At 40.7% G+C, this 26,598-nt stretch overlaps 2 protein-coding genes across 8 annotated transcripts in view; one reads left to right on the top strand and one right to left on the bottom strand.

Moving 5' to 3' along the window:
* The window catches only part of APPL1 (adaptor protein, phosphotyrosine interacting with PH domain and leucine zipper 1), a 32,281-nt gene extending 30,224 nt beyond the window's left edge, over positions 1–2,057 (bottom strand). For 4 of the 6 annotated variants that reach the window (XR_016394478.1, XM_022572808.2, XM_089918137.1 and 1 more), the window contains exon 1: positions 1,894–2,035. Coding sequence is in view for 5 of the 6 variants with exons in the window: in XM_022572808.2 (XP_022428516.1) it covers positions 1,894–1,947 (54 nt within the window). In the remaining variant the exon portion in view is untranslated. Of the gene's footprint in view, positions 1–1,893 lie in introns of all 6 variants that reach the window. The other 2 variants (XM_089918138.1, XM_022572807.3) reach the window with 2 other exon arrangements.
* Positions 2,021–26,363, top strand: HESX1 (HESX homeobox 1). 2 transcript variants are annotated; one of them, XM_089918147.1, is made up of 5 exons: positions 2,021–2,261; positions 2,827–3,480; positions 24,862–25,061; positions 25,351–25,452; positions 25,549–26,361. In XM_089918147.1, the coding sequence occupies exons 2-5, from the start codon at positions 3,372–3,374 to the stop codon at positions 25,645–25,647; spliced, it is 510 nt and encodes a 169-aa protein (XP_089774273.1). In that variant the 5' UTR covers positions 2,021–2,261; positions 2,827–3,371; the 3' UTR covers positions 25,648–26,361. The 2 variants fall into 2 exon arrangements, with proteins under 2 accessions (XP_089774273.1, XP_030618225.1); XM_030762365.2 differs by lacking the exons at positions 2,021–2,261; positions 2,827–3,480 and adding an exon at positions 6,154–24,339 and having other exon boundaries at positions 25,549–26,363.
* Positions 26,364–26,598: the final 235 nt, after the last annotated feature.

Here is a 26,598-nt window from a genome sequence, read left to right as displayed (position 1 = left end):
AACAACTATTACTTTTATAATCAAGTACAAAGATTAAAACATTCACTATCTATAACAGCTGAAGTTCAGACAAGTTAAGTGACTTGCCCTAAGGTAGAAGGTACTAAGCGGCAGTAATGACTAAAACCCTTATATCCTGAATCCCCAATCCAGGGCTTTCCATCTTGCCACAGGTTTTCCCCAAGAATTGCTTCTCAGTGTCTTACCCTTCTAAATCCCAGTTGTCCCAATTAATTTTCCCAGGTAAACATTAACTAGTTCAAATTTACTACTTCTAGAAATTGAAAGACTATCAACGTGGCTATTTCATTAAAAATTACCATAAAACTAATACTAATACAGCACATGCTTGTAAAAAAAGAAGCTCAAGTTGTAAACTAATTGTGTGAAAAGTTCAAGAAATTAGATGAGTCAAGAGATTATACCCTCCTAAGTCATGGCTAGGGCACTGTGTAACCCATTCTGAGCAGTGTGTAGTCTTTATGAGCTATAAAAGCGAGCCCAGGTATGAGAAGAAAGGTAAGGCACCTGTTGAGTCTTATAAAATAAAAAAGTAAAATGACAAAAGTACACCTGAGCAATACATCCCACAAAATTTTTGCTAAACATCTGAAACAAATGTAGCTTATGACTTTATACTACAGAAATCGTTAAGCATTTGAACTGGCTATTCTGGCAGTCAAAATAAGCCAAGAAGTCAGTTTCTCTTTGTGTCAATACAGGCTGATAAGAGTACATTACCAGCAGGCAACTGGCCTGTGAAGATAACTTTCAGCGTGAAAAAAAAAAATCAATTCCACAATCAGAGCCCAACTTCAACTTGGCAATCAAAACTGGCACCACATCCATGGCAGACATATCATACAGTAAAGGGGGATCCAGCCCCTCCCTTCTGTTCTTTTGGAGTCATATTAAACCGTCAAGACACATGAAATATGTGCAGTTGTAGTTCTAAATGAACAACATTTCAGAAAATTTTCTTCATTCTTAGTGGTAGCCAACCAGCAACACCGTCTTAAATCCCTTATTGTGTAAGAGACAGACCTAGGGATGAAGTTTCTCAACGCAAGTTACAGCGCCTACCAACATGGTTTTTAACATCGCTGATTTCATTCTTCAGTACTGAAAACATCAGTAATGGTTACGTGTTCCTAGACTATCTTAAGCTAGAGCAACCACACTAGCATCATCCCCAACGCACAAAACACAGGGCTTTTATTTTGATGAGTTTACTAAAGCCAAGTCTGCAACGAGGGCGCAGCAGTCGTGGAACCGCGAAGGCGCCGTCCTCCACTCGGCGTGCATGGTCGGAGTGACAGCGGCTACACTCACGGCCACGACACTCGGCCGAGAGGCTCCGGGACCCTTGACGGGCTTCGCCGAGGACTCTACGCACGGGCATATCAACAGCCTTTCAGCATCTCCCCCCCCAAAATTATCCATTTCCTTCCCTAGCTTGGTCAGAAATCATTAAGTCTACGGGGTCTTTTCTCCTTCTGCATTTTCTCCGAAGAGGTTTTCGAAGAGAAAATTCCAGGATCGGGATTTACCACCTCACATCACGGCGATTATAAAGCATCTTTTGTCAAATACAAGGGAGCCCCGCGCGCGTATGTGACCGCCGGGCCCACGAGCCAAGGCGGCCGCGGCTCTGTCGCAGCCTGCCGACGTCCCAGACCCCGCGCGCGGCTCTCGGCCCAGCGGAGCAGGCCCACGCGGGCCTCGGTAGGGCGGCCCGGCCTCCGCGATCGGGGCGCCGCCCGCTACCGGCGGGGGCACTTGGGGGTGGCGCCCACCTAGGCCAGGGCTGGCACCTGCGGCCGCGGCGGCGCCAGGCCTGGGGTCGGCCAGCCCCGCTCCTTCCCTCGCAGACCGCCGCCGCCCGCGCCTCACCTGCGGGCTGTCCTCCAGCGTCTCCTCGATGGGCAGCTTGTCGATCCCCGGCATCGTGGTGGAGGGAGGGCCGCAGCAAAAGACGCGGCGGCCGCCCACAGCTCCCGCGCCCGCCCGCCTGCAGCAGCTGACCCCGACCCGCCCTCTCTGGATGGGTCTGCCGCCCTCGCCAGGCGCCAAGGGGCTGCGCTGCCTCGCGGGAAATCCCGCCCCCTTGGCCTGACTGCTCCGCCTCCCGGCGCGCTCATTGGCTCGCGGCGACGCCCGTCACCGCGACGGGGCTGGCCCGGAGGTTCCTTCACTGCTCGGGGCTTGATTGCGAGCTTGGGCCTCCGAGGCGGCGGAGGCGGCTCTTACTGCGGCCCTCGGTAGGTTGTAAATCGTAGGGGACCGTCTTCCCAGCAAGGCGTGCGTCTCCTGGAACCAGAGCCTCGAGTGAGGACAGCACTGGGGAATTTGGGGCGGTTTGACTACTCCCGCAACGTTTTTCGTCAGAGACCATGAAGGAGACCTCCCTGCTGGCGCCTTCTTTAGTTTCCTCAGATTATAACCTTCCCAAACCTGCCTGAAGCGTCCAGTTTCCCCTCTCCAGCAAAATGGTGCTGGCTAACTCAGATCTGAGCGATCAGTTGTGTCGTTAACTTGGCTTTCTGGTAAATTCGTGGACAGTAGACTCCGTAAGACTTTTTTCTGAGCACTTGCATATCAGTATATTCAGTTAAAAACATGACTTTGCTGCCAATTCGTCAGTTCTTACCTGGCCTTGAGAGACTGACATGCCACAATTCAGACTTCCATATTTCCTATAAATCACAAAACATCTTTTTAAAGTCAGGGTGCACTGATTTATTATGCTGGTAACTGATTAGCATTTCTATTAAAGTTTTGGAAGAATCTTTAAATAGCTTCTTCAGCCTCTAATTTTTTTTACAGGAAAGAAAAGTGAAGCTCTACTTCTAGAACTCGGTCTGGATTAGAACTTCTGCCTCTTTTGTCCATCTCTATATGTCCACATTCCTTAGAGAAGAATCATTATACAGAGAAAATGGCAAAATCACTAGTATCTTCTAAATATCTAGCCATTAATCCCACCAATCCATCCCATTTTCATTCAAGAAGTATAAGAAATGATGAATAAAAATTATTAGTTGCCCGATTCCACAGATAAATTGGAATAAATCCAGGTACAGTGGAACAAATCCAAATACAGTAACCGGAATGGAAGTTACTTATTTTAAACTCAAATACTAGATTTTACCATGATCTCTTGAAGGACAAATAGAATCAAGTTTTTAAAGTTTTACCAGGTAGACTTGCAGTATAGTTTCACAGAATAATCCTTAGATTTCAATAAACTTTCAATAAGAGCTCTCCCCTTAGATTGTTTATCAACTAGTCACCCTGTAGAAGAGATCTTTAGTTTTTGAAAGGTGGTTTGGAGTCAGTTCTTACAGTGTTACTGGTTCCCAGCTGCTTGGATGTACCTGGCATCATACAGATCTCAGCAATACAACTCTGGCCTTCGACATTTCTCGTCTATCAGCACAGTGGCATGCAACCTGGCTATAAAGAAGGAAGATTTTCAGGGTAAGTAACATTCTTGGTTGAACTGTAATTAGATTATAAGTGAAGAAGAAGAAAGTTAGTGACAATTGGTAAGAATCAGGAGTAAATGATACGTGAAAACAAAGCGAAGAGTTATATGGTGCAGCTGAAGGGGTTCGGCCAGTTAACTTGGCCAAACTAAATAATTCTAATGAAAAATTATCTTAGGTATCTGAATTATCTGGGTGGGGTATCATCATCAAGTTAAATGGTTTCCTTTTTTGTATGTTACGTGCACCTAAACTGTACAAGGATTCTCAAGAGGCTATTATATTATCAGAGAGAGGCAAGGAATTCTTGCCAGGCTCAGCTGATTAAAAAACAAGTTGATGTTCAATTGGGTGGAGAGGCAGTTTAGTCAAATTATAAAGCTAGAAAGAATCTTAAAAGGCTTTCCATTTGGATCCTCTACCTTTAGGCTACTGTTCACTCTGCTCAACCAGAAAAATGATTGTATTTCCTATTTTAAAACACCTCTAAAACTGCAGAATTGCAGTCTCCTTTGATAACCAGTTTAAGTTTAATCAGCCTAAGTTCTGTACAGTTGACCAAACTCGGTTCCTTTTATACAGAAAATGAGGCTTGTTCAGAGAATGCTTCAAGGGTTACTGGAGACTTGTGTGGGTAGCATAGTAAAAACTGGCTAGCAGGTTAATTTTATGGAAGGCAAGACAGCATTAAACCACATCCACCAAAGAATTCATTGAGACGTTTCACAATATAATTTACAACAAAAAGACATACAGTCTTGTAAGTAGATTTGTTAATTATCAGTCTCCTAAAATTATATTTGATCTTCTTATAATTAAGTTTTTACATGATACCTCTTGAAGTTCTGGTCTGCGGTATATAATAGGAAAGAATCCAACAACCCAAATGACACTGGTGCTTTACCTTTTAAAATTGTCCCCTTAGGTTAGTGGTTACCAGACTTATGCACACATGAAAGTCATCTGGGGGAGGTTGTTAGAATGCAGATTACTGAGCCCAGCTGAAGATTCTGATGCAGTAGGTCAGAGGTAGGACTGGGACTCTCCCAGGTGAATCCAAAGCAGGTCATCCTCAAACCACATGATGAAAAACTCTATCCAAAATGGAAAATAACCATTTCCCTTTACCAAATAACCTTGTATTTTAGAAAATTTAAAGGGTCAAGTAAATATTTAGGAAAGAGTCTTTGGTTCCAGCTGAGGATGGTGAGAGGCGCACCATTTCCAGAATCACCGAGAGAGCTTGGGAATCTTCCCACTTACAAACATCCCCTGAAAGACTCCATCAATCTGAAATTCTGGGGTAATTCATGCTCATTTTGAGAGTACAATATATAATGCAAATAATTCTAGATGTTACCTAATAAATCACTCCTTAATGAGACTCACTTTAACAGATAATTCAGCTGTTTTCTTAGCATTTAGCTGAGATGAACCAAATTCAAGAAATGAGTGTATTAATTGATATTTGGGGAACCTGAATCATTCCATCGACTCTAAAACATTTGAACCAGTGGTCGAGTGGGGAGAAGCTTTGGGCAATTGGGGGGTAGAATCAAAAGCTCTGAGGAGTGTGTTCCAAAAGAGGTGGGTAGGCAGCCAGGACCAACCGATTCTTCATTGTGCCCATTGCAAACCACCCTCTAGTCTTTGACCTTAATATTAATGTTGCTTTTGCTCTTTGCCACAGCATCCTTAGATTGCAAATTTGTGGCTAAAACATAAATCCTTGGAAAGGCAAATTCCATAGCTTCTACTTTCTTGACTGAAAAGAATAAAACTTTATTTCTAGGATAATTGTATATGCCTGTTTCTTTTATGGTTGCCTTGATTCATTTTTGGAAGATGAGGACATTGTGAACTAATTTCTTTGACCAAGCCAAGAGCTGTGAAACCAAGCAGCATCATTCCTGTTTCTGTTGGGAGGTGAATAAATGCATGGGCGTGAGCTCATGGACATGGACTGTGGAGCCAGCCTAGCTGGCTTTGAATCCTGGCCTTTACTAGTTCTGTGACTTGAGTCAAGTTACTTAACTTCTCTGTGTCTCCATTTCGTCATCTAAAAAATGGGGCTTAATATAGAGAACCTACGTGATAGAGTCGGGAAGGTGATTAATGAGCTTTCAGAATAGTGCTGGGCACAATAAGCATCCAGTAAAAATCAGCTAAGTGTTCCCTTCATGATTTACTCTTAAATATTAAATGTTTCAGTGCTTTTAAGGCAGCTTTCATTTTCTTCATTTGTCCCTCTTTATCATAACTAAAGAAGCCAATATTTTCTAAATCAGAAGATTGTCCTCATTGTCTTAGAGAATCCTGATACTATTTTAAATAATATTACCATTACCCTTGCTAGTGTTTTTTCACTTTGATTTAGGGGCTTTTGTGGTCAAATCAAAAAATGTTTAATCAATATATATATATATAGTGATATTCTGGAGAAATGGTGTAGGTACCAAACCAGCAAAGGCTATTACCCTGTTTTTGTTTTTTGGTGTTTGGCAGTGTGGGGAGGGGAGATGCCCTCAGATTAAAAGATATAAGATCTTCACAACATTCCTACTTCCCAGAAGTTCTGGGGAGCAATAGGCAAGTCAGTGGAGAAGAGGTTGCTCTTAGAGAAACCAATAAGTCCCATGACAGGTTAATCACTGAAATCATTTTACTTTCTATGGAACCACAGAGGGCAGTGAAAAAACAGTTACAGAGAATTGATTAAACCAGCACTGTTTATATCATGGCTGATGCAGAGAAGTCTCAGAGTTAATCAGGACATCCTTCTAAGAACACTAGATGGTGCTCTGAATTTAGTTTTAGGATTCACACTACCTCAGGAAATGGCTGTCGTCATTCAACAAATATTTATTAGGTAATGAACAAAATATTCGAAATCTCTGCCCTTGCGGAGCTACAGTTTAGTGGAGATGGTAGGAAGAGAGACAGTGAAAAATAAACATAATATGTAGTATTAGAAGTATATCAGTAGTATATTAGAAAGTGGGGAGCGCTATGGAAAGCAGCAGGGAAAATGGGATGAGGGGCAGTTGCAATTTTAAATAAGCTTGTCAGAGTAGACTTCATTGAGAAGGTGACATCTGAACAAAAACTTGCGTCACTGGAGTGAGCAATGGGGACATCTGAGGAGAAGGTGTTCCGGGAGAGGAGCAACCTGGCAGACGCCCTAATCCCTAAGGCAGGAGTGGCTGGCTATTTTGAGAATTGCATAGAGATCAGGGTGGCAGGAAAGGTGTGAGGATTTTGACTTCTACCCTGATTTTGGATAAAAACACCTTTATTTATTTTTTTAATATTATTTATTTGTTTTTGGCTGCGCCGGGTCTTAGTTGTGGCACGTGGGATCTTTTTTCAGTTGTGGCATGTGGGCTTCTTAGTTGCAACATGCGGGCTTCTTAGATGCGATATGCAGACTCTTAGTTGCAGTGTGCATGTGGGATCTAGTTCCCCTACCAGGGATCGAACCCGGGCCCCCTGCATTGGGAGCACAGAGTCTTACCCATGGGACCGCCAGGGAAGTCCCAAAAACATCTTTAACTGAGGTTGTGATTTGAAACAAATGTTGGAGAAACTGTATAAATTAGTGATATGAGATATCATAAATCATGGGCAAATTAACATTGTCTTAAGTAAACTCAATACTTTATGAGATGTATTGGTTTAAAGGAAAAATTACATGAGTGATTTAGCTAAGTCATGTTCTATATACAGGGTCAAAAGTAAAGTCTTAATAACAGAAGACAATGATTTCTTGTAAAAACAGCTGTATGTTCTTTTCTCTTCCCTTTCTGAATAGTTCAGCCCTAAAGCCATTAGGTGTGGCCAAATAAAGTAGGAGTCTATGCAGGGTGGGTAGGCATGGGGGGCCCAGAACGGGGTGTTGGAGCCAGCAGGGGCGAGGAGGGCGTCCTCACAAAGAGGCACCCTGGTGTGGGGTGCCAGAGCCCGTGCAAGGTGAGCCCCCTCATCTACATAGGGAGGCGTCAGAGCACAAGATGGGTAAAAACAGCATTTTGGTTGGAGGGGCAGCCCCCAAGCAGCAGGATGTTGGAGCAAATGTGGGGTGAGGGTGCCTGAGACGGCTGTTTCGGAGTCCAAGCATGATGAGGAGGGCTTTTGTTCAGGTTGGAAGCCTGCTGCAGGACTTCAGAACACAAGGGGTGTGGAGAATATCCATGAAGAAGGGCAGCCTAGTGCAGGGTCTCAGAGTCCCAGTGGGGTGAAGAAGGTATCCACACAGAGTGCTTGGGTGTGCGGTGTCAGAACCCAAGCAGGGAGAGAAGGGCTTTTGTGCACCTAGGATAGGTTATTGGTACTCTAGTGCAGTAAGGAAGGCTTCCATGAAGTAGGGCAGCCTGGGACGAGGTGTCAGAGCTCAAGTGAGGAATTAGGGCATCTTTGCGGGGAAGGAGTGGTAGCAATGGCAGTTTGGTTACACAGGGGTATAGATGCAATAGGTAAATATATTGAGGATAAGGGAAGCCAGATTTCTCACTGTCAGAGAAGGGAATTACAAATATGGAAAGGGGGAAAGTTTAGAATGAATCCTCTGGTACGAGACTGGAATTAGAGGTGTGTATGTGAACTCACAGATTTCAATAAATGTATAGGAGTAAACTGGATGTAAAGTGTGTATATGTCACATACCTGCATGTGTTTCTTAGCTTTTTCATCGAGAAGGCTTGTGAGCAGAGATGCCGCAATAACAATGAATGCACATCTGAGTCCGTATCTTGGCTTCCAAACCCCATTCTCCGTTAAAAAGAACTAGGGCTCCTTGGAGAAATGGCTGACACTAGGGCTAGAGCAAGAAAAGAACAAGATGTGCCTGAGACATCTTGTTGTGCTAGAAAGCAGAAAGTGCTCAAAACTGATGTGTCAAAAGAACACAGAAGTCAGCTTGAAGGGGGATCCCATTAGCCAAATCAGGGGAAATTTCAACGTCACAATAAATAATGAGATTCTAACTCATTAAATAAAATAGGAGAGACTTCCCCAGTGGCGCAGTGGTTAAGAATCCGCCGGTCGGGCTTCCTTGGTGGCGCAGTGGTTGAGAGTCCATCCGCCTGCCGATGCAGGGGACACGGGTTCGTGCCCCGGTCCGGGAAGATCCCACATGCCGCGGAGCGGCTGGGCCCGTGAGCCATGGCCGCTGAGCCTGCGCGTCCGGACCTGGTGCTCCGCAACGGGAGAGGCCACAACAGTGAGAGGCCCGCATACCGCAAAAAAAAAAAAAAGAATCCGCCTGTCAAGGCAGGGGACACGGGTTGGAGCCCTGGTCCAGGAAGATCCCACATGCCGCGGAGCAACCAAGCCCATGCGCCACAACTACCGAGCCTGCGCTCTAGACCCTGCGAGCTACAACTACTGAGCCCGCGAGCCACAACTACTGAAACCTGCATGCCTAGAGCCCGTGCTCCGCGACAAGAGAAGCCACCACAATGAGCAGCCCACGCACCGCAATGAAGAGTAGCCCCTGCTCACCGCAACTAGAGAAAGCCCGCGCGCAGCAACGAAGACCCAACACAGCCAAAGATAAATAAATAAATAAACAAATAAATAAATAAAATAGGAAACCATGAGTCCCTGCCGATATAAAGAAGTGAATAAATAGAAACTTTGTTGAGGAACAAAATATTTACATAGGCTTAAAATACCTCGCCAAAAAAATACTACATTATAAAGGTGAAAAGAGTAACTTTATAGTGGGAAAACCTGGCAGATGCCATCTTAATCAAATGCTCAAAGTTAAAATCACCACTAATGAGACAAATCAAATTATGTGCTACCTGCTAGGAAATGAGAACACAACATCACTTTCGTGTCATCCTGCCAAAGATGCTTAACCTGAATCTAATCACGAGGAAACCTCAAACAAACCCTAAATGAAGGACTTTCTACAAAGTAACTGACTGTAATGTTCAAAAGTGTCCAGGTCATGAAAGTCAAAGAAATGCTAGAGGATCTGTTGCTGAGTGGATGAGACTAAAGTAACACAATTGAAGGCAGTTTGTGATTCTGAACTGGATCCTTTCACTGTAAAGGATGTTATTTGGGACAATCGTGAAATTTGAATTGGGTTTGATGATTAGGTGGTAGTGACGTATCAGTGTTAACTTCCTGACTTTGATGATTTTATTGTGATTATTTAGGTGAATGTCCTTGTTTGCAGGAAAACACACTAAAGTATTTAGGGGTGATGGAGCATGATGTCAGCAGCTACTCTCAAATTGTTGGAGAGAAAAGTTTTTTGTACTATACTTGCAACTTTTCTGAAAGTTTGAGATTCTTTCAAAATTAAATAGAAAACATTAAATATTAAAATGAAAATTGGTGCATAGGTATATTCATGAATAGACCAATGACATATGTTGCTAAATTGTTTATTTTTCCCTTAAAGTATTTTCAGATTTTAAAGAGAAATTATTAAGTAAATAGATGTCATGGCTGTTGACAGGAAGAAAGCGTAGCTCCTGGAGAGGGGTATGACCTCAGGGTACTCAAAGTGAAATATTCCAGAGATGATTTTTGCTCTTTTCTGCCCCTGCCCCCCATACATATATCTGCTTTAATGGGGACCCAAACACTGCCGAGAATTCTCAGGTAGTACTTATGTAAAAGGATCCAGTGGTAACCATGACACCTGCCTTATTTGATTATAACCTTTTAGAAATATGTATTTATTTTAAGGCAATTCCACTAATATCTGAGTTGCTAGATTTCTGAAATGTTATTTCCAGTTATCTTCTAGTACTAAAATGAACTCATTTATTTAGGTTATATATGTGAGCTGTAAAACAATAATGTTTACTATTCCAGATAAAATCCCCTAAAGTATTTTTAGAATCTTTATCATTTAACTTGCATGCTGCCAATTTTTCATCAGTTTTTTACTTTCTCAATCTGGGAACTATATTTTAATTCTGAGGTAATTCAGTTTGCTAAATACTTTGTCATTTGTTTATATGATTAGAAATACAGTTTTCAACTGGTAAACTCTCCTTCATCTCTGTTCCCTCTGTTAATGATGTCATTATCCATTTGGTCACGTAAGCTAGAAATATGGGAATCAGGTTCACTTCCTCCCTCTTACTCCCCTCAACACACACACACACACACACACACACCCATACCTGACTGGCCTTCATTACGTTGCTTTTCTCTGACCTTTTCTTGAAACATCTCTACCTGAAGACATCTCTGAAAAGCCTTCATAGTAACATTGATAATGGTAATAAATGATAGCAAGCAGTTTACATAATGTTTACTATGTGTCAGGTGTTACTTCAAGGGCTTTGCAAGTATTATCTCATTTCATCCTCAATTAGGTACTATAATTATCCCCATTTAATTATAGAGGAAACTGAAGCACAGAGAGGCTAAGTTACATGCCCAAGGTCACATAGTTAAAAAAAGGCACAGTGCTGGAATTTGGACCGAAGTAGTATGACACCAGAGTTGGGCTCTTACCACTCCTCAGCCCTTCTCAGTCTCACTCAAGCGATCTGGGCCCTTTTCTGCTCCCATAGCCTCTTTTTTTTTTTTTTTTTTTTTCCGGTACGCGGGCCTCTCACTGTTGTGGCCTCTCCCTTAGCAGAGCACAGGCTCCGGACACGCAGGCTCAACGGCCATGGCTCACGGGCCCAGCCGCTCCGTGGCATGTGGGATCCTCCCAGACCAGGGCACGAACCTGTGTCCCCTGCATCGGCAGGCGGACTCTCAACCACTGCGCCACCAGGGAAGCCCTCCCATAGCCTCTTGTGCACACATCTTTATTATATTCTTATATTGAAATTTTGTTATTTATTGATTGGTGTTCATAGAAGAATGAGAGAATTTTGTTATTTATGTTTACAAAAGTAGAGAAAATAATGAACCCACATTACTATATTTCTATTCATTAGAGACAATGAATCCACATATACCCATCAGTCCAATGCAGCACTTATCAACATTTTGCAACACTTGCTTCAATTACCTTTGTTTTCTTTCTGGGTTTTCCTGAAGTATTTTCTTTTCTTTTTTTTTTTATAATATAAGATTTTAAAAATTTTATTTATTTAATTTATTTATTTTGGCTGCATTGGGTCTTCTTTGCTGTGCACAGGCTTTCTCTAGTTGTGGCGAGCAGGGGTACTCTTCGTTGCAGTGCGCGGGCTTCTCGTTGCGGTGGCTTCTCTTGCTGCGGAGCACGGGCTCTAGGTGCGCAGGCTTCAGTAGTTGTGTTGTGTGGGCTCAGTAGTTGTGGCTCACGGGCTCTAGAGCGCAGGCTCAGTAGTTGTGGCACACAGGCTTAGTTGCTCCACGGCATGTGGGATCTTCCTGGACCAGGGCTCCAACCCGTATCCCCTGCATTGGCAGGCAGATTCTTAATCACTGTGCCACCAGGGAAGCCCTCCTGAAGTATTTTCAACCAAAACCCAGAAGCCAAAAATTTGAAATTCTGAAATTTCACCTGTAAATACTTAAGTAGAATCTCTTTTAGAAGGACATTTAAAAAAATATAACCATAATCTCATTATCACACTGAACAAAATTAATATTAATGACTACCTTCTTGATCATGAGTTTCTTGAGGGCAGAAATCATTTCATCCCCTGGTTACCTAGTACATCCCTGATATATGCTGGAGTTTAATAAATGTTTGTTGTGATTCAAAAGGGTTGTTTTTAAGTTGATAAGAACCATGACATTTATCCTCCAGAAACAATGTTATAAATAACAATCAGGTTCTCAGGTTAACTGACAACTCTCATTTAATCTACAATGATTAGATTAAATGGCACTAACGTGTAGGCCTGAGCCTCTGGGAGCCTTAAATCCTAAACTATTTTATCTTTGATTATTGAGTCTGGAGAAATCCTGAGTCTAATTTAACCTAGCCCTGAGTTTTCTTGTTCCCACTGTCAATCTGGGGAGGACATAAAGACAAGGGCTAGATTGGGTGGGAGTGTTCATTGATAAAGATTTCTTAGAAGGAAATATGGCAGAATCCAGCGAAAAAATAATATATATTTTTTTCATAATAAATTTTGGTTTATTTTTGGGTGATAAAGAAATAATATATTCTTCAAAGAAACTTTTTCATGGAAATACTCCTGAGTATGTGCTAACAAGGTAGTCATTGTTTGTTATAGTTTAAAAAATTGGAGACAAACGTAAGTGCCATTATCAGGGGTATAGTTCAATGAATTATGGTTCTTCCACTTGATGTAGCACCAAGCAGCTGTTGAAGAATAAGGTAGAGCTGTGCGTGCTGATGTCATGTCATGTCAGTGTGGGGGAACCACATTGCAGAATAGTATGTGTGTCTGGCTCCATGTGGATAAAAACGTGTGTGCATGCATCTACCTCTTTATGTCAAGGCATTCTAAAAAGACAGGAAGGAGCAGCACTAAACTGTTAGTGGTGGCCAGTGGGTTGGAGAGTAAAAATGGGGTAGAATTGAAGGGGACTATCATATTTTACTCTATGTACCATAGTATTAAATGAATTTTTTAAAAAATAGAAATGTATCAGAGTTTTAGATGATTTTATATCAAATTTTTAAAATCAAGAGCTTGATATATGCAAGGCACTATACTGAAAACAATTTTGACTGATTTGAAAGTGTAAAAATATGAAACTATACTCTTGAGGTTGAGAAGAGCAAAGCCTAAGATGTTTTCTAAATGTTATAAATAGAGTGAACTTATTCTACAAATCTTTATTTAATATCTCCCGTTTGATGGGCACTGTGAGCCATGCTGGGAGAGACAGAAGTGTGTGAAATAGTCCCAACTCTCCTGAACCTTGTAGCCACTGGGAAATATACCATGTGTCTCAAGTAACAATGATGGCTGAGGAGGGCCTGAGGAATGACAGAGTGTCACAGGTATGAATTGTGCCTCAGGATTTTTAAATTTTAAGCTCAGATTTTAAAAATGAATCCCCCATCTCACTTTTTATTTAATTATAGTTTCAGAATATCATAATGTCTAATTTGTGGATTACCCTGGAGTCATACATAAGTAGTTCATAGAAAACTGGGACTACTTTTACACATTAAAAAGCAATGACAACAATAGTAAACACACAGAATTTACATTGCCTGTCCAGCTTACAAATGTCACTTCTTCCTAGTCCCATCCATCCATCCATCTATCCATCCATCTGTTTATTCACTCATTCAACAAATATTTATTGAATGTCTACTTTAGTGTTGCTCTAGGAGATACTGTATGTGTAATAGTAAAAAATATTTTATTTTAGAAAACACATTTTAATATTTAAAAATACTGAGGGTCTCAAATAGAACAGTGTAATTCCTGTGCAAAAGTAAGGGGCAAATGTCATTAAAGCTTTGCTTATTGCATTTCTTTCTTATTATGCTCACAGGCTGATTTTATTTCTTATTATGCTATGACTGGTTTTTAAAAATCTCTGCCAAGGGGCTTCCCTGGTGGCGCAGTGGTTGACAATCTGCCTGCTAATGCAGGGGACACGGGTTCGAGCCCTGGTCTGGGAGGATCCCACATGCCATGGAGCAACTAGGCCCGTGAGCCACAACCACTGAGCCTGCGCGTCTGGAGCCTGTGCTCTGCAACAAGAGAGGCCGCGATAGTGAGAGGCCCGCGCACCACAATGAAGAGTGGCCCCCGCCTGCCGCAGCTAGAGAAAGCCCTTGCACAGAAACGAAAACCCAACACAGCAAAAATAAATAAATTAATTAATAAACTCCTACCCCCGACATCTAAAAAAAAAAATCTGTGCCAAAACACCTAACACATTGGGCATTTTTCCTGGTAGTTAATGATTTGGGACTTAATTGAAATACATAATTAGAAAATAAATGTTAGCAAAGCCTGAGTTGATTTATAAGTTACTAAAGCAAAATAAAACATAAACCTCTCAACTTTTACTTCACCTTGAACATGTAGAGGTTTAAAATATAGGCTGTCCAATTTTACAATTCCTAAAGTCTCTTCAATGTCAATGTGTCAGGCTTTTATTTCTCATCTCAAAATAATTGTTGAAAGATATTGAGGATTGATCATAAGCAAGGTTTCACAACCTTTTTCTTTCTTTTTAACTTTTTATTTTATATTGGAGTATAGTTGATTAAAAATGTTGTGTTAGTTTCAGTTGTACAACAAAGTGATTCAGTTATACATGTATCCTTTTTCAAGTTCTTTTCTCAATTAGGTTCACAACCTTTTTCTTAATTGATCAGTACACTTTGATGTTTATATCATGAGATCATTGGTGAAGATGTTACAGTGGCCATTAATTGATAAAATCAATAGAACAGGGAATTTGGAGACAGAAAAGTCAAGGCTCTGCCACTGCTATTTGGTGACTTCTGCAAATTACAACTGAACTCTCAGTTTGTTTTCTCAGCTACCAAATAGTGGAGGATTTATTAAAGGATTAAGCACAAATACACAAAAGTGCTTTAAAAGCTATAAATCACTATAGATATTTTGTTTTTGTATTCATTATAACATTACTCTAGATAAACAGCACTTATTAGAAACCAACAGTAGACATTATATTAGTGGTGAAACACTATTCTCTTGTCAGGAACAAAACAAGGATGTCTGTTTTCATCATCACTATTTTCAACATTGTTCTGTACTTCTAGACCAGCATTGTCCAACAGAACTTTCTGCGGTGATGGCAATATTCTCTGTCTGTGCTGTTCAGTATAGTAGCCACTGGCCACAAGTGGCTTCCTAAATGTAAATAAATTACAAGAGAATTAAATTTAAAATTTAATTGCACTAGCCACTTTTCAAGTGCTCATTAGCCACATGTAGCTAGTGGCTACCATATTGGATAGTGCAAACACAGAACATGTCTCTCATTTTAGAAAACTTTATGGGACTAGAAGTTCTATTTGTTTACAATTATAGAATAATGTTTAATTATAACCACATATCTATCCATCCACCAATCTATTTTTTATGCATTTTAAAGTTACAGACATCAGTATACTTCTCCCCTAATCTCTTTAGCATGTGTATCATTAACTATAGTTCAGCACTCGTTTATGGTTCAACAGATAAAATTTTACATATAGTGAAGTGCCTAAATCTTAGAGTATTAATAATTATTGACAAGTGAATACATCTGTGTAATCCAAAACCTAGCAAGATATAGAACATTACCATCACCCCCCATGTTTCCTGATTCTTCTTCCCATTCATTCTCTGCCTCCAACTCCAAATTCTGATTTTTTCAATATAAACTAGTTTTGTCTGTTCTGGAACATCACATCAGTAAATCAAACTTCACGTATTCTTTTGTATAAGGCTTCTTTGACTTATAATGTTTTTGAAATGCTTTTGAAATTCATCAGTGTTTTTCCATATATTGATACTATATATCAATACCTTTATATTGCTGAGTTGTATTCTACTATTGTATTATACCATAGTTTATCTGCATTCCTGTTGATACACACCTAGTTGCCAGTTTGGGCTATTATCAGTAGAGCTTCTGTGAATATTCTCATGCAAGTCTTTTTGTGGACCTGTTTTCATTTTTCTAGGAATGGAATTGCTGGATCATAGCATAAGTATATGTTTGTTTGCTGCTAATGTATGAGATTAAATTGATTTTTGTATATTTACCTTTATAGTATGACTTCGCTAAATTCACTTATTAGTTTTAGTAGCTTTTGTAGATTCTTAAAAGTTTTCTATTGTAAACAATCATGTCATCTGTGAAAAGAGACCCTTTACTTCTTCCTTTCTGATCTATATGACCTTTATTTCTTTTTCTTTCTTTATTGCACTGGTGTTCAATAGAAATGGTGAAAGTGACCATCCTTGCTTTGTTCCTTAGGGAGAAAACATTCAATTTTTCACCACTAAATAGTATGTTAACCGATTATTTCTATAGATGCCCTTTATCAGATTGAGAAAGTTACTTCTAATCCTAATTTGCTGAAAAAATTTTTTTTTTTTTTTTTTTTTTTTTTTGCGGTACGCGGGCCTCTCACTGTTGTGGCCTCTCCCGTTGCGGAGCACAGGCTCCAGACGCACAGGCTCAGCGGCCATGGCTTACGGGCCCAGCCGCTCCGCGGCATGTGGGATCTTCCCAGACTGGGGCACGAACCCGTGTCCCCTGCATCGGCAGGCGGACTCTCAACCACTGCGCCACCAGGGAAGCCCCCAAAAATTTTTTTTAAATAAATTTATTTATTTATTTTTGGCTGCGTTGGGTCTTTGTTGCTTCGTGCGGGCTTTCTGTAGTTGTGGCAAGCGGGGGCTGCTCTTTTTTGCGGTGCGCTGGCTTCTCATTGTGGTGGCTTCTCTTGTTGCGGAGCATAGGCTCTAGGCGCACGGGCTTCAGTAGTTGTGGCACATGGGCTCAGTAGTTGTGGCTCGGGGGCTCTAGAGCACAGGCTCGGTAGCTGTGGCGCACGGGCTTAGTTTCTCCACAGCACGTGGGATCTTCTCAGACCAGGGATCGAACCCGTGTCCCCTGCGTTGGCAGGTGGATTCTCAACCACTGCGCCACCAGGGAAGCCCCAAGATTTTCTTTAAATGTTTGATAAACTTCACCAGTGAAGTTATCTGGGCCTGAAGTTTTCTTTGTGGGAAAGAATTTGATAACCAAGTCAGTTTCTTTAATAGATATAGAACTAGGCATGTTTTCTATTTCATGTTGTCTCAGTTTTGGTAATCATATATTTTTCGAGACACTTGCCTATTTCATGTAAGTTGTTGAATTTACTGATATAAAGTTGTTCATTATATTCTTTTATCTTTTTAATGTCTGCAATTTCTGTAGTGATATCACCTCTTTATTCCCAATATTGGTAATTTGTGTTCTATCTTTTTCTCTTGACCAGTCTACCTACAGGTTCCCCCTTCCCAGTTTTTTTTTTTTTTTTTTTGGAGTATAGTTGATTTACAATGTTGTGTTAGTTTCTGCGGTACAGCAAAGTGAATCAGTTATACATATACCTATATCCACTTTTTTTTTTAGATTCTTTTCCCTTATAGGCCATTTACAGAATATTGAGTAGAGTTCCCTGTGCCCAGTTTTTTTTATGAGGAGCTTTTTAGATAAATTATCTAGTGCTGTATAAATCACCCAAAGCTTAGTGGTTTAAAAAAGTAGTATTCATTTAATACCTCTCACAGTTTCTCTATGTCAGGAATTCAGGAGTGACTTGGATACCCAGTCCTGTCTTGGAGTCTCTGTTAATATTGTGATCAGGTGTCATTTGGGGCTTCAGTCACGTGAAGACTTGAGTAGGGCCAGAGGATTCACTTCCCAAGTGACTCATTCACATAGCTGGCAAGTTGGTGTTGACTATTGACAGGAAACCTCAGTTCCTCTCCATGTTGGCCTCTACACATGTCATGGTAACTGGCCTCATGTGCTTGCCAATCTTTGATTGTGAGGTTATATTTGCTTACTTTTAATCTGTGGGAATCCTGTGGACCTAAATTAGGGAGGCTTTCTTCCAGAGAGAATTTGGCCTGCTTTTGCCAGGAACCATTACTGAAGTGGCCTGAAGTAAGAGAGTTCAGTTCAGTGCCCCCCCGCCCCCGTCTACCGCTAGCCTGAGGATTAGAATCCTGGTTTCAGTGATGCTAAGGATTTTTCCCTTGTGGGTTACCTCGTATTTATCATTTGTTTACTGATCACTGCTCCCAGTTCTGATTTCATTTCTTGGTTGTTGGGTTTTTATTGTTTTGTTTGGTGAACAAACAAAATTTTCCTTACTTATGGGGATCTCAGCAATGTATTTGAAGGTATTTTTTACCCAGGATCTAATTGTTTTGTAGTTGAAGGGTCTTTCAAGGAATATGGTCAAGCATATTGCTAGAACAGAAATATCCCATTTACTCTCCAGTTTACTTCAAGTCTGGCTTTTTTCTTTACCCTCCAGTTTGTCAAGGTTGACAGTAACCCCCTTGTTAACAAACCTAGTATATTTTCACTCAGCCTCTCAGCAGCATTGACACAGCTGACCATTCATTTATTCTTTCATCTAGTATGAGCTGAGTACTGTTTTGGATGCTAGAATGAACAGAACAGACAAAAATTCTAGAGATAGGAAACAGGCAGTAAACAATAAACATAATAAACAGATATATAAGGGACTTCCCTGGCAGTCCAGTGGTTAAGCCTCCATGCTTCCACTGCAGGGGGCATGGGTTCGACTCCTGATCAGGGAATTTAGATCCTGCACGCTACGCTGTGCTGGCAAAAAAAAAAAAAAACCAAAATCAAAACAACAACAAAAAAGGATATATAAAAAGTCAAAAGGTAGTAAATGCTTTTAACAAAAATTGGAGCAGGGCAGAGGGCCTCAGGAATCCTGAAAGAGAGGTTGAAATTTTTAAAGGGGCAGGAAGAGTAAGCCTTATTGAGAAAATGATATTTGAGGAAATACTTGAAGGAGGTAACAGAGTAGTCCATGAGGATATGTGAAGGAAGAACATTCTAGGTAGTGAGAACAACCAGTGTAAACTCCTGAAGCAGGATTGTGCCTGTGTTTTCAGGAAGAGGTCCAGTGTAGCTGGAACAAAGTGAGCATGGGAGATGTAATAAGACGTAAGATCAGATAGGGAAGGGGGGCTGGCAAATCATGTCAGAGCCTGTAGGACACTATAAAGACTGACTTTTACTGAGATGGGAAGACATTTTTTGAGCAGAGTTATGATATGAACTGACTTTTTTTTTCCCTCCACACTGCACGGCTTGCAGGATCTTATTCCCAACCAGGCAACCAGGGATTGAACCCGTGCCCCCTGCAGTGGAAGCACAGAGTCCTAACCACTGGACAGACAGAGAATTCCCTGAACTGACTTGTTTTTAAATGATCCCTCTGGCTGCTTACTGTGTTGATAGAAAACCATAGGAGATCAAGGATGGGAAGGAGATCAAGGAGATCAGGAAGACCACTTGAGACGCTATTGTAGCCATCTTTCTCCTTGACCCTTTTTCCTTTCTTGGGTCAATTACTGTATCTCCAGATTTTTCTCTTGCCTTACTAACTGTTTCCTTCTATAGTTCCTTCTCCAGCACATCTTCTCCAATTTCCAAATGTTGGAATACCTCAGACTTGGTCCTAAGATCCTTCTTGTATCTAGGTCCATTCACTGGTGATCTCACGCAAACCTCTAGCTTTTAATGGCTTTAATACCTATGATTTATGCTGGTAATGCACAAACTTGAGAGATTCAGCCCGGAGCTCATACTCATAAACCCAGTAGCCTACTTGGTATCCAAACTGGAACTCTTCACTTCTTGCCAAACCTTTCCTCTCCTAATCCAGGCTTTCACACCCCAGTAAATGACACTATATTTGCTCAAGGTGAAAAACAGTCATCTTTTTTTTTTTTTGCGGTACGCGGGCCTCTCACTGCTGTGGCCTCTCCCGTTGTGGAGCACAGGGTCCGGACGTGCAGGCTCAGCGGCCATGGCTCACGGGCCCAGCCGCTCTGTGGCATGTGGGATCTTCCCGGACCGGGGCACGAACCCGTGTCCCCTGCATCGGCAGGCGGACTCTCAACCACTGCGCCACCAGGGAAGCCCAACAGTCATCCTTAATGCCTCTCTTTCCTTCATTTCCACCAGTCCATCAGCAGGATGTGTTTTTCTATCCCTGAATGGATGAGCTATTTCCTCCACAATGCTATGTGTCAAATAACTTCAAAAATCTCAATGGCTTAAACAATGAATATTTTTCTCACTCACAATACTGTCAGTCAGTTGGTGTTTGGCTGAGTTTGCCTGGGCTTGGCCTACTTGACTGCAGGCCGCAGGGTGGGTTGAGGTCTGTGTGTTCATTCTGGGGCTCAGGCTGAGGGGCAGCAGCTACCCCAGGGATGACCACATGGTGATATCAGAAGCTCAGGAGGGAAAACCAGTCATGCTGGCACATTTCAAGCTTCTGCTCACATCACTTCCCATTGGCTGAAGCAAGTCACATAGACAAGCCTAAAGCTAAGGAGTGGGAAGTACACTATATCCACTATGAGGCCACAGCAAGGGGGTGGCTATATAGTATATTATGGGGATTGAAGAATTGGTACTAATTATTCAATTGCTCAGTCTCCCACAACCTCCTGAAGAATTGTATCTCTCCCCAAATCCACTATTAGCCTTCATCTCTTGCCCCAGACAGCTATCTCTGTTTTCATCATACCTAGAGCAATGCCTGGCATTAGTATATGCTCAGTAAAAAGGTATTGAATAAACAACTCCCAACTGATCTTCCTGGTTACATTTGTCACTCTTTGGTCTCTTTCTACGTAGCAGCCAGGGTGGGGTTTTAAAACTGTAAATCCTATCTGTGATATAATAAAAAGAAATATATTTGGTCTTTGTCCCAAGTTCCAGGCACACAGCTACTAAATTTCTTGGAATTTCCTGGGTAATAAGAGTGATAGGAGCATCTTTTATTCTAATGACATGACTCTTGGTGGGTTCTAGATAGCTTCAAGGTGGGGGCTGGTTGCCAGAAAGACCAAACCTAGATTAGAGGCTTGCAACTTTCAGCCCCACCTCCCAACCTCAGGGGAGGGGAGAGGGGCTGGAGATTGAGATCAATCACCAATAGCCAATGATTTATTCAGTCTTGCCTGTGTAATGAAACTTCCATAAAAACCCCTAAAGGACAGGGTTCAGAGAGCTTCCAGGCTGGCGAACACATTGAAATGGTGTTCACTGGGAGGGTGGTGTGCCCAGTGAGGGCATGGAAGCTCTCTGACCTTTCCCCCGTACCTTGCCCTATGCATCTCTTCTGTTTGACTGTTTCCGAGTTGTATTCTTTATAATAAACTAGTAAACATAAGCAACATGCCTTCCTAAGTTCTGTGAGCCATTCTAGCAAATAATTGAACCTGAGGAGTGGGTCGTGGGAACCCCAGATGTACAGTCGGTTGGTCAGAAGTACACGTGGCAACTTGGGACTTGCAAACTAGTTTCTAAAGTGGGGGCAGTCTCGTGGGACTGAGCCCTTAACCTGTGGGGTCTGCACTAGCTCCAGGTAGTTAGTGTCAGAATTGAATTGTAGGACACCCTGTTGATGTCTGCAGAGAACTGGAGAATTGCTCGGTGTGGAAAAACCCATACACATTTGGTGTCAGAAGTGTTGTGAGTAAAAACAGCTCAGACTATCATATTAGTCCCAATTTAAAACCCTGCCGTGGGTTCCCTTTGCTCTTGAACTTCTTACAATGGTCTTTATAAAGGCATCTCTTATCCAGCCAGGCCTGGCTCTCCAAACAATAGCATCTGGTACCACTCACTTCCCTCTGGCTAACTGCCCTTTTCTTCCTCAAATATTCCAATGCTTTTCAGCTGCAAGACCTTTGTACTTGCTGTTCTTCTGACTGGAATGCTTTTTCTCAAGATCCTGGCATGCTAGCTTTCTCTCATCCTCAGCTTCAGCTAAAATGTCACCTCCTTAGAGGCCTCCCTGACCATCAATACTTAAAGACCCTCTTCCCATTCCACCCCTACCCCTGTTATGTTTTATCACCATCACCTTGTTTATTCCTTTCATTGAGTTTATCACTCTGTAAAATTACCTTGTTTTGTTTATCACTAATCTCTAGCACCTAGAATGGTGTCCGGCACAGGTTAAGTGCTGTATAAAAATTCATTATATTAGTATATGGGAAAACATTTCCTCCACATTTTAAAAGACATTCTTTGCTATCTTTTATTTCCATCTACTCATCCATATATAAAATGTTATAAGTAAGTCCAGATAAAATCAACTCAGGAGAAATAAAAATAGTGCAATGTTTGTGTTCGTAAAGAAGAAATTAGGGACTGGAGTTGCTTCAGCCTGTGTTGTGGCATCCTTGAAACTTGTGCCTCTAGGGCACTGATCTGTGGGGTTGAAGGTCAGTGAGGCCTCCTTCCACCTCCCTTACCTGACTTACCTTTTCTCTTTTTCCATTCTCATCCCTAGTTAATGTACGAGATTATTTACTTATTTACAATTATTGTTTGTTGCCTGTCTCCCCACTCCCACCCCCGCTGTGAGCTTCATGGGCACATGAAGGCAAGGATCCTATTCTGTTTTTTCTGGTACTCAGTAGATGTTCACCCAACTGTGGGATGAATGGATGAATGCATGAATGTTTCAAAGAAGAGAAAGGAATCTGGGAGGTTCTGAATCAATCTCTTCCTCCAAGTCTTCCCAGAGTAAGGTCACCCTCACCATTGCACAGTCTACCTCCCAAGACACTACAGGCAAAACCTCCACAAGGTATAAATGTTTTACTAGTTTATTCATTGTCAGGATGGCTTTACTTGTATATTTATAAATCTATCTTGTGTGCCTGTTGATGCTTTGTGTGTGAATCCTTTATTCACTCTAGAGCTAGTGTAAGGAGGAATTTAGCTTGGTATTTATGACATTGTGATAGGAAGTGACATCATGATAGGGCAAAATCTGATGAAGTTGAGCTCAGTCCTGTAGAGGCTGTTTCCTCTATGACACAGACTACTTTTCCTCTTCCCACAAGAAAAGCCTAATAGTTGTTTAAATGCTGGATAAAGCTGAGCAGTTAAATTTATCAAGAAGGTATTGGAAGAAGAGGAGCAGGAGAGTACAAGAACTAAAAGTGTCACAACTTTGGTAGGAAGTGGCCACTTCAGAATCTTCCCAATTAGCAGGTATGTTTCTCTTTTAATTTCATGTTTTCTTAGGATGATGACATTAAAATATTCTGTTCTTGGTTATTTTTCACAAACCTTATTGTCCTCATGAAAACCCTCCAGTCCCTCAAAATATCAACAGAGAGAAATCTTTCTTTAAAAGATAAACTGTTTTTTTTTCTTTGAAACAACTATGTTGGGAGAGAAATTCTTCCTTTAGTTTGAATAGTCATACTTTTTAGTTGCTTGGAGGTGGTTACATATGAATCTTCATATAAACTTGTATCTATCTCATTTAAAAGAAAAGATGAAAGAAGAGAATTAGCTCATTAATTATTTAAAATACTTGGTGCAACTGTTCCTTATGAATTAATCGAGGCACTTGGAAGACAATTAAACTCAGTGTTAATAACATTGCCAACCTTTTCCAGTATGCTGCACTCCAAATACTATTGTGTTTTCATTGACAACATTCACTATTACATATGCATGTGAAAAACAGGCCTTTTCATCAGAATTACTATAATAGCATTAAGGGATTATTATTTTTTCCGATTTCTTTGGAAGAAAATTCACTTAAATTAGATTATTTATTACTTGACTGCTCTCCTATCTTGCCTGTATTAGGTAACTGGAGTTCATGAAAGTATAAACTTCAGAATAAAAAGCATGATTTTATACATTAATGATTTCCAATAAAAGAGGAGTGTTAGTCTGTGCATCACTTCTTTTCGAGAAAGTTAAGTCTGTGTTCTGCTTAGGAGAGATAACACTTTTTGTCCCTGTACGTGGCCCCCCTGGTGTAACCATTAGTTGCTAATTACTTGCAAACAAATAAACAATTAACTCCTGGAGCTGCTGGCTGGGCCAGTGTTCATTGACATGCTAAAACTTTCTAAGACGGGATTTTAATTAGTGACGTTCTAAATCCAGCCCCCATCGTCAGCGGAGCCATAAGGTGAACTGCAGGAAGGTTCAGCCCGGTACACGTGGGGCAGAGCCAGCCAGGGAGGAGTGGAGAGGCCAGAGCTATAGCTCTGTGCAGCCCACACGAGGATGTCTCCCAGCCTTCAAGAAGGTGCTCGGCTTGGGAAAAGCAAACCCCTGCCCTGCTCCTTTTCAATTGAGAGCATCTTAGGACTGGACCAGAAGAAAGACTGTGTTCCATCAATGAAACCCCACAGGCCCTGGGCAGACACCTGCGGCTCTTCAGGTATGCCACAACTTAATTTTTAAAATTCTTTGTTAATTAGTTTGCAATGTTTAATTTGACCTTTTTTTCGTACTACATAGACTTAGAGAAAAACTGCAATTTCATCCAATTACATAATTGAAGAATCTAGCACTTTTAATGCCTCCAGCTGAGTCCTATGGGAAATAAAAAGAACATCGGCCTTAGATCCAAGTGGATATGAAGTTCACCCACAGGAAATGCCAAGAACCTTCATTTTCTTCAGAAGATCTCTGGGTGTATTTGCCATATCAGATATTCTAAATCTCTTTTCACTGAAAAATAAATGACATTCAGAGGCCAAAATATGTCCTCTATCAGCAAGGCAGGGTTTTCATTTTTGTTTGCTTTTTGGATTTTGGTCGATGAAAAGTCAGTTCTCCTGTGAAACCCAGAAGAATTCTACTAGGAAAATTAAAGACAAGTTCCTGAAATTACTTCTTATAGAACTTTGTGGAGTATAGAATTGGACATCTAAGGTGGGATTTATTTTTCTGTTTTTAGGGAAAGAGGTTAACCTATGTCTACATGTCCCGAGTCTTCCTAATGGGATCTCATTACCTTGTACTGTGGATCACTCAGTGCCGGAAGAAAGTGTTTTGAAATATGAAGATTACTTTTCAGCCTCAGAAAGACTTTCTTTGAAAAGAGAGTTGAGTTGGTATAGAGGCCGAAGACCCAGAACCGCTTTTACTCAAAACCAGGTAGGAAGTTTTTTCAACCAACGATCGTAATACAAAGGCTTTAACTGACACCCTGTTGGGCAAAAGCCTATCCACCTTGGGATCTCAGTTTAGAATCCTTATTAATGAAACAATAGACTGTATCTCTCTCTCTCTCTTTAACAGTTTCTGGATAGTAATTTTTTTAAAAAAGGCATACAGATTAATTGCCCAAGATTTAAATGCAATTATGTTGCTATACAAATTAAAGTCTATTTTATGATAACATACCAAAGATCAACACTTTAAATAACTGTTTCCTTATTCTTAGATTGAAGTGTTGGAAAATGTCTTTAGAGTAAACTGCTATCCTGGCATTGATATCAGAGAAGACTTAGCTCAAAAATTGAACCTAGAGGAAGACAGAATCCAGGTAATTTTTTAATTTAGTTATTACTCGTGGTAATTAAAATGTTAAGAATAATAAAATAACATTTCTCAGATCTGTTTTTTTTTTCCTTAATTTTAGATCTGGTTCCAAAATCGGCGTGCAAAGCTGAAAAGATCCCATAGAGAATCACAGTTTCTCATGGCCAAAAAAAATTTCAACACAGATCTCCTGGAATAGATAGAAAACTAAACATGGGGAATTATCTTCCAATTGTGGAATATAAAGAATCAATGGGGATATCAAGTGTTAAAAATGTGATGTTTTCTTTTCTGTGTTTAATCTGAGTATTGTCTGTTTTTTCTGAAAATATATTGTAAATAATTACTATTATAACATGGTACCTATTATACTTGGGCACTTTTAGTTACAATAAAGGCCTTTCCTATATATTTTAATAAACATTTTCAGAAAAAGCCAGCTATTTTTTGTGAGCAAATTTAATCTAATAAATTAGTTTGCTAAAATCAGTAAACTCATGACTAATTGACTCCACAAATGGATTCCATTTACAAAATAATTCAAGTCAAATAATCTGAAGAATGGCACAAAGGTGTGATTTGTTTCAATAAGTTTCCTTCAACTGCATTTTGAAACATTATACTTAAACATATTAGTGTGATGTATTCGTGAATCTTTTGTTCCTCTTGATTTCTGGCAGAAAGCAGTGAGAATTTCTCACTATATATCAATACAAATCCGTATAGCATTCCAGTTTCAAGTTGTTTTTTTTTAAAGCAAAGTTATTATTGCCAAAGTAGAGATGTAAAATCATGAGTTGTCTTATTCATGCCATTAGTATTGCATTGCACAAAAGAACTGAGCTACAAATAAATGCAAATTTTAAAATATTTTTCTAGTCCACTTAATGTTGTGCTTTACTTGCATTCATCAAAGTAAGAATGATCATCTGGCTTGTATCTATTTCCAGTTTAGTGATTTCCAATCACCTGTATATTTTGTTACAAGTAATATGTTGACTGAGGAGGTAAGATAACTCTCCTGCCTTTTGTATATGTTCTGACATTGTCACTGGAAATAATCAGGGCACTTTCTGGGCCAAAACTGTATTTTCTTTGCATTTGCCACTGTACCTGCCAGTTAAAGACAGGAATAAGGTAAGATGCGTCA

Source organism: Delphinapterus leucas, chromosome 10 (genome assembly GCF_059928025.1).
Source record: "Delphinapterus leucas isolate spDelLeu-1000000601 "Yukka" chromosome 10, BTC_Dleu_Yukka2, whole genome shotgun sequence".
NCBI classification, from domain to species: Eukaryota; Metazoa; Chordata; class Mammalia; order Artiodactyla; family Monodontidae; genus Delphinapterus; species Delphinapterus leucas.
Note: the sequence above shows the minus strand (reverse complement) of the source record. Positions and strands in the feature narration are given on the sequence as shown.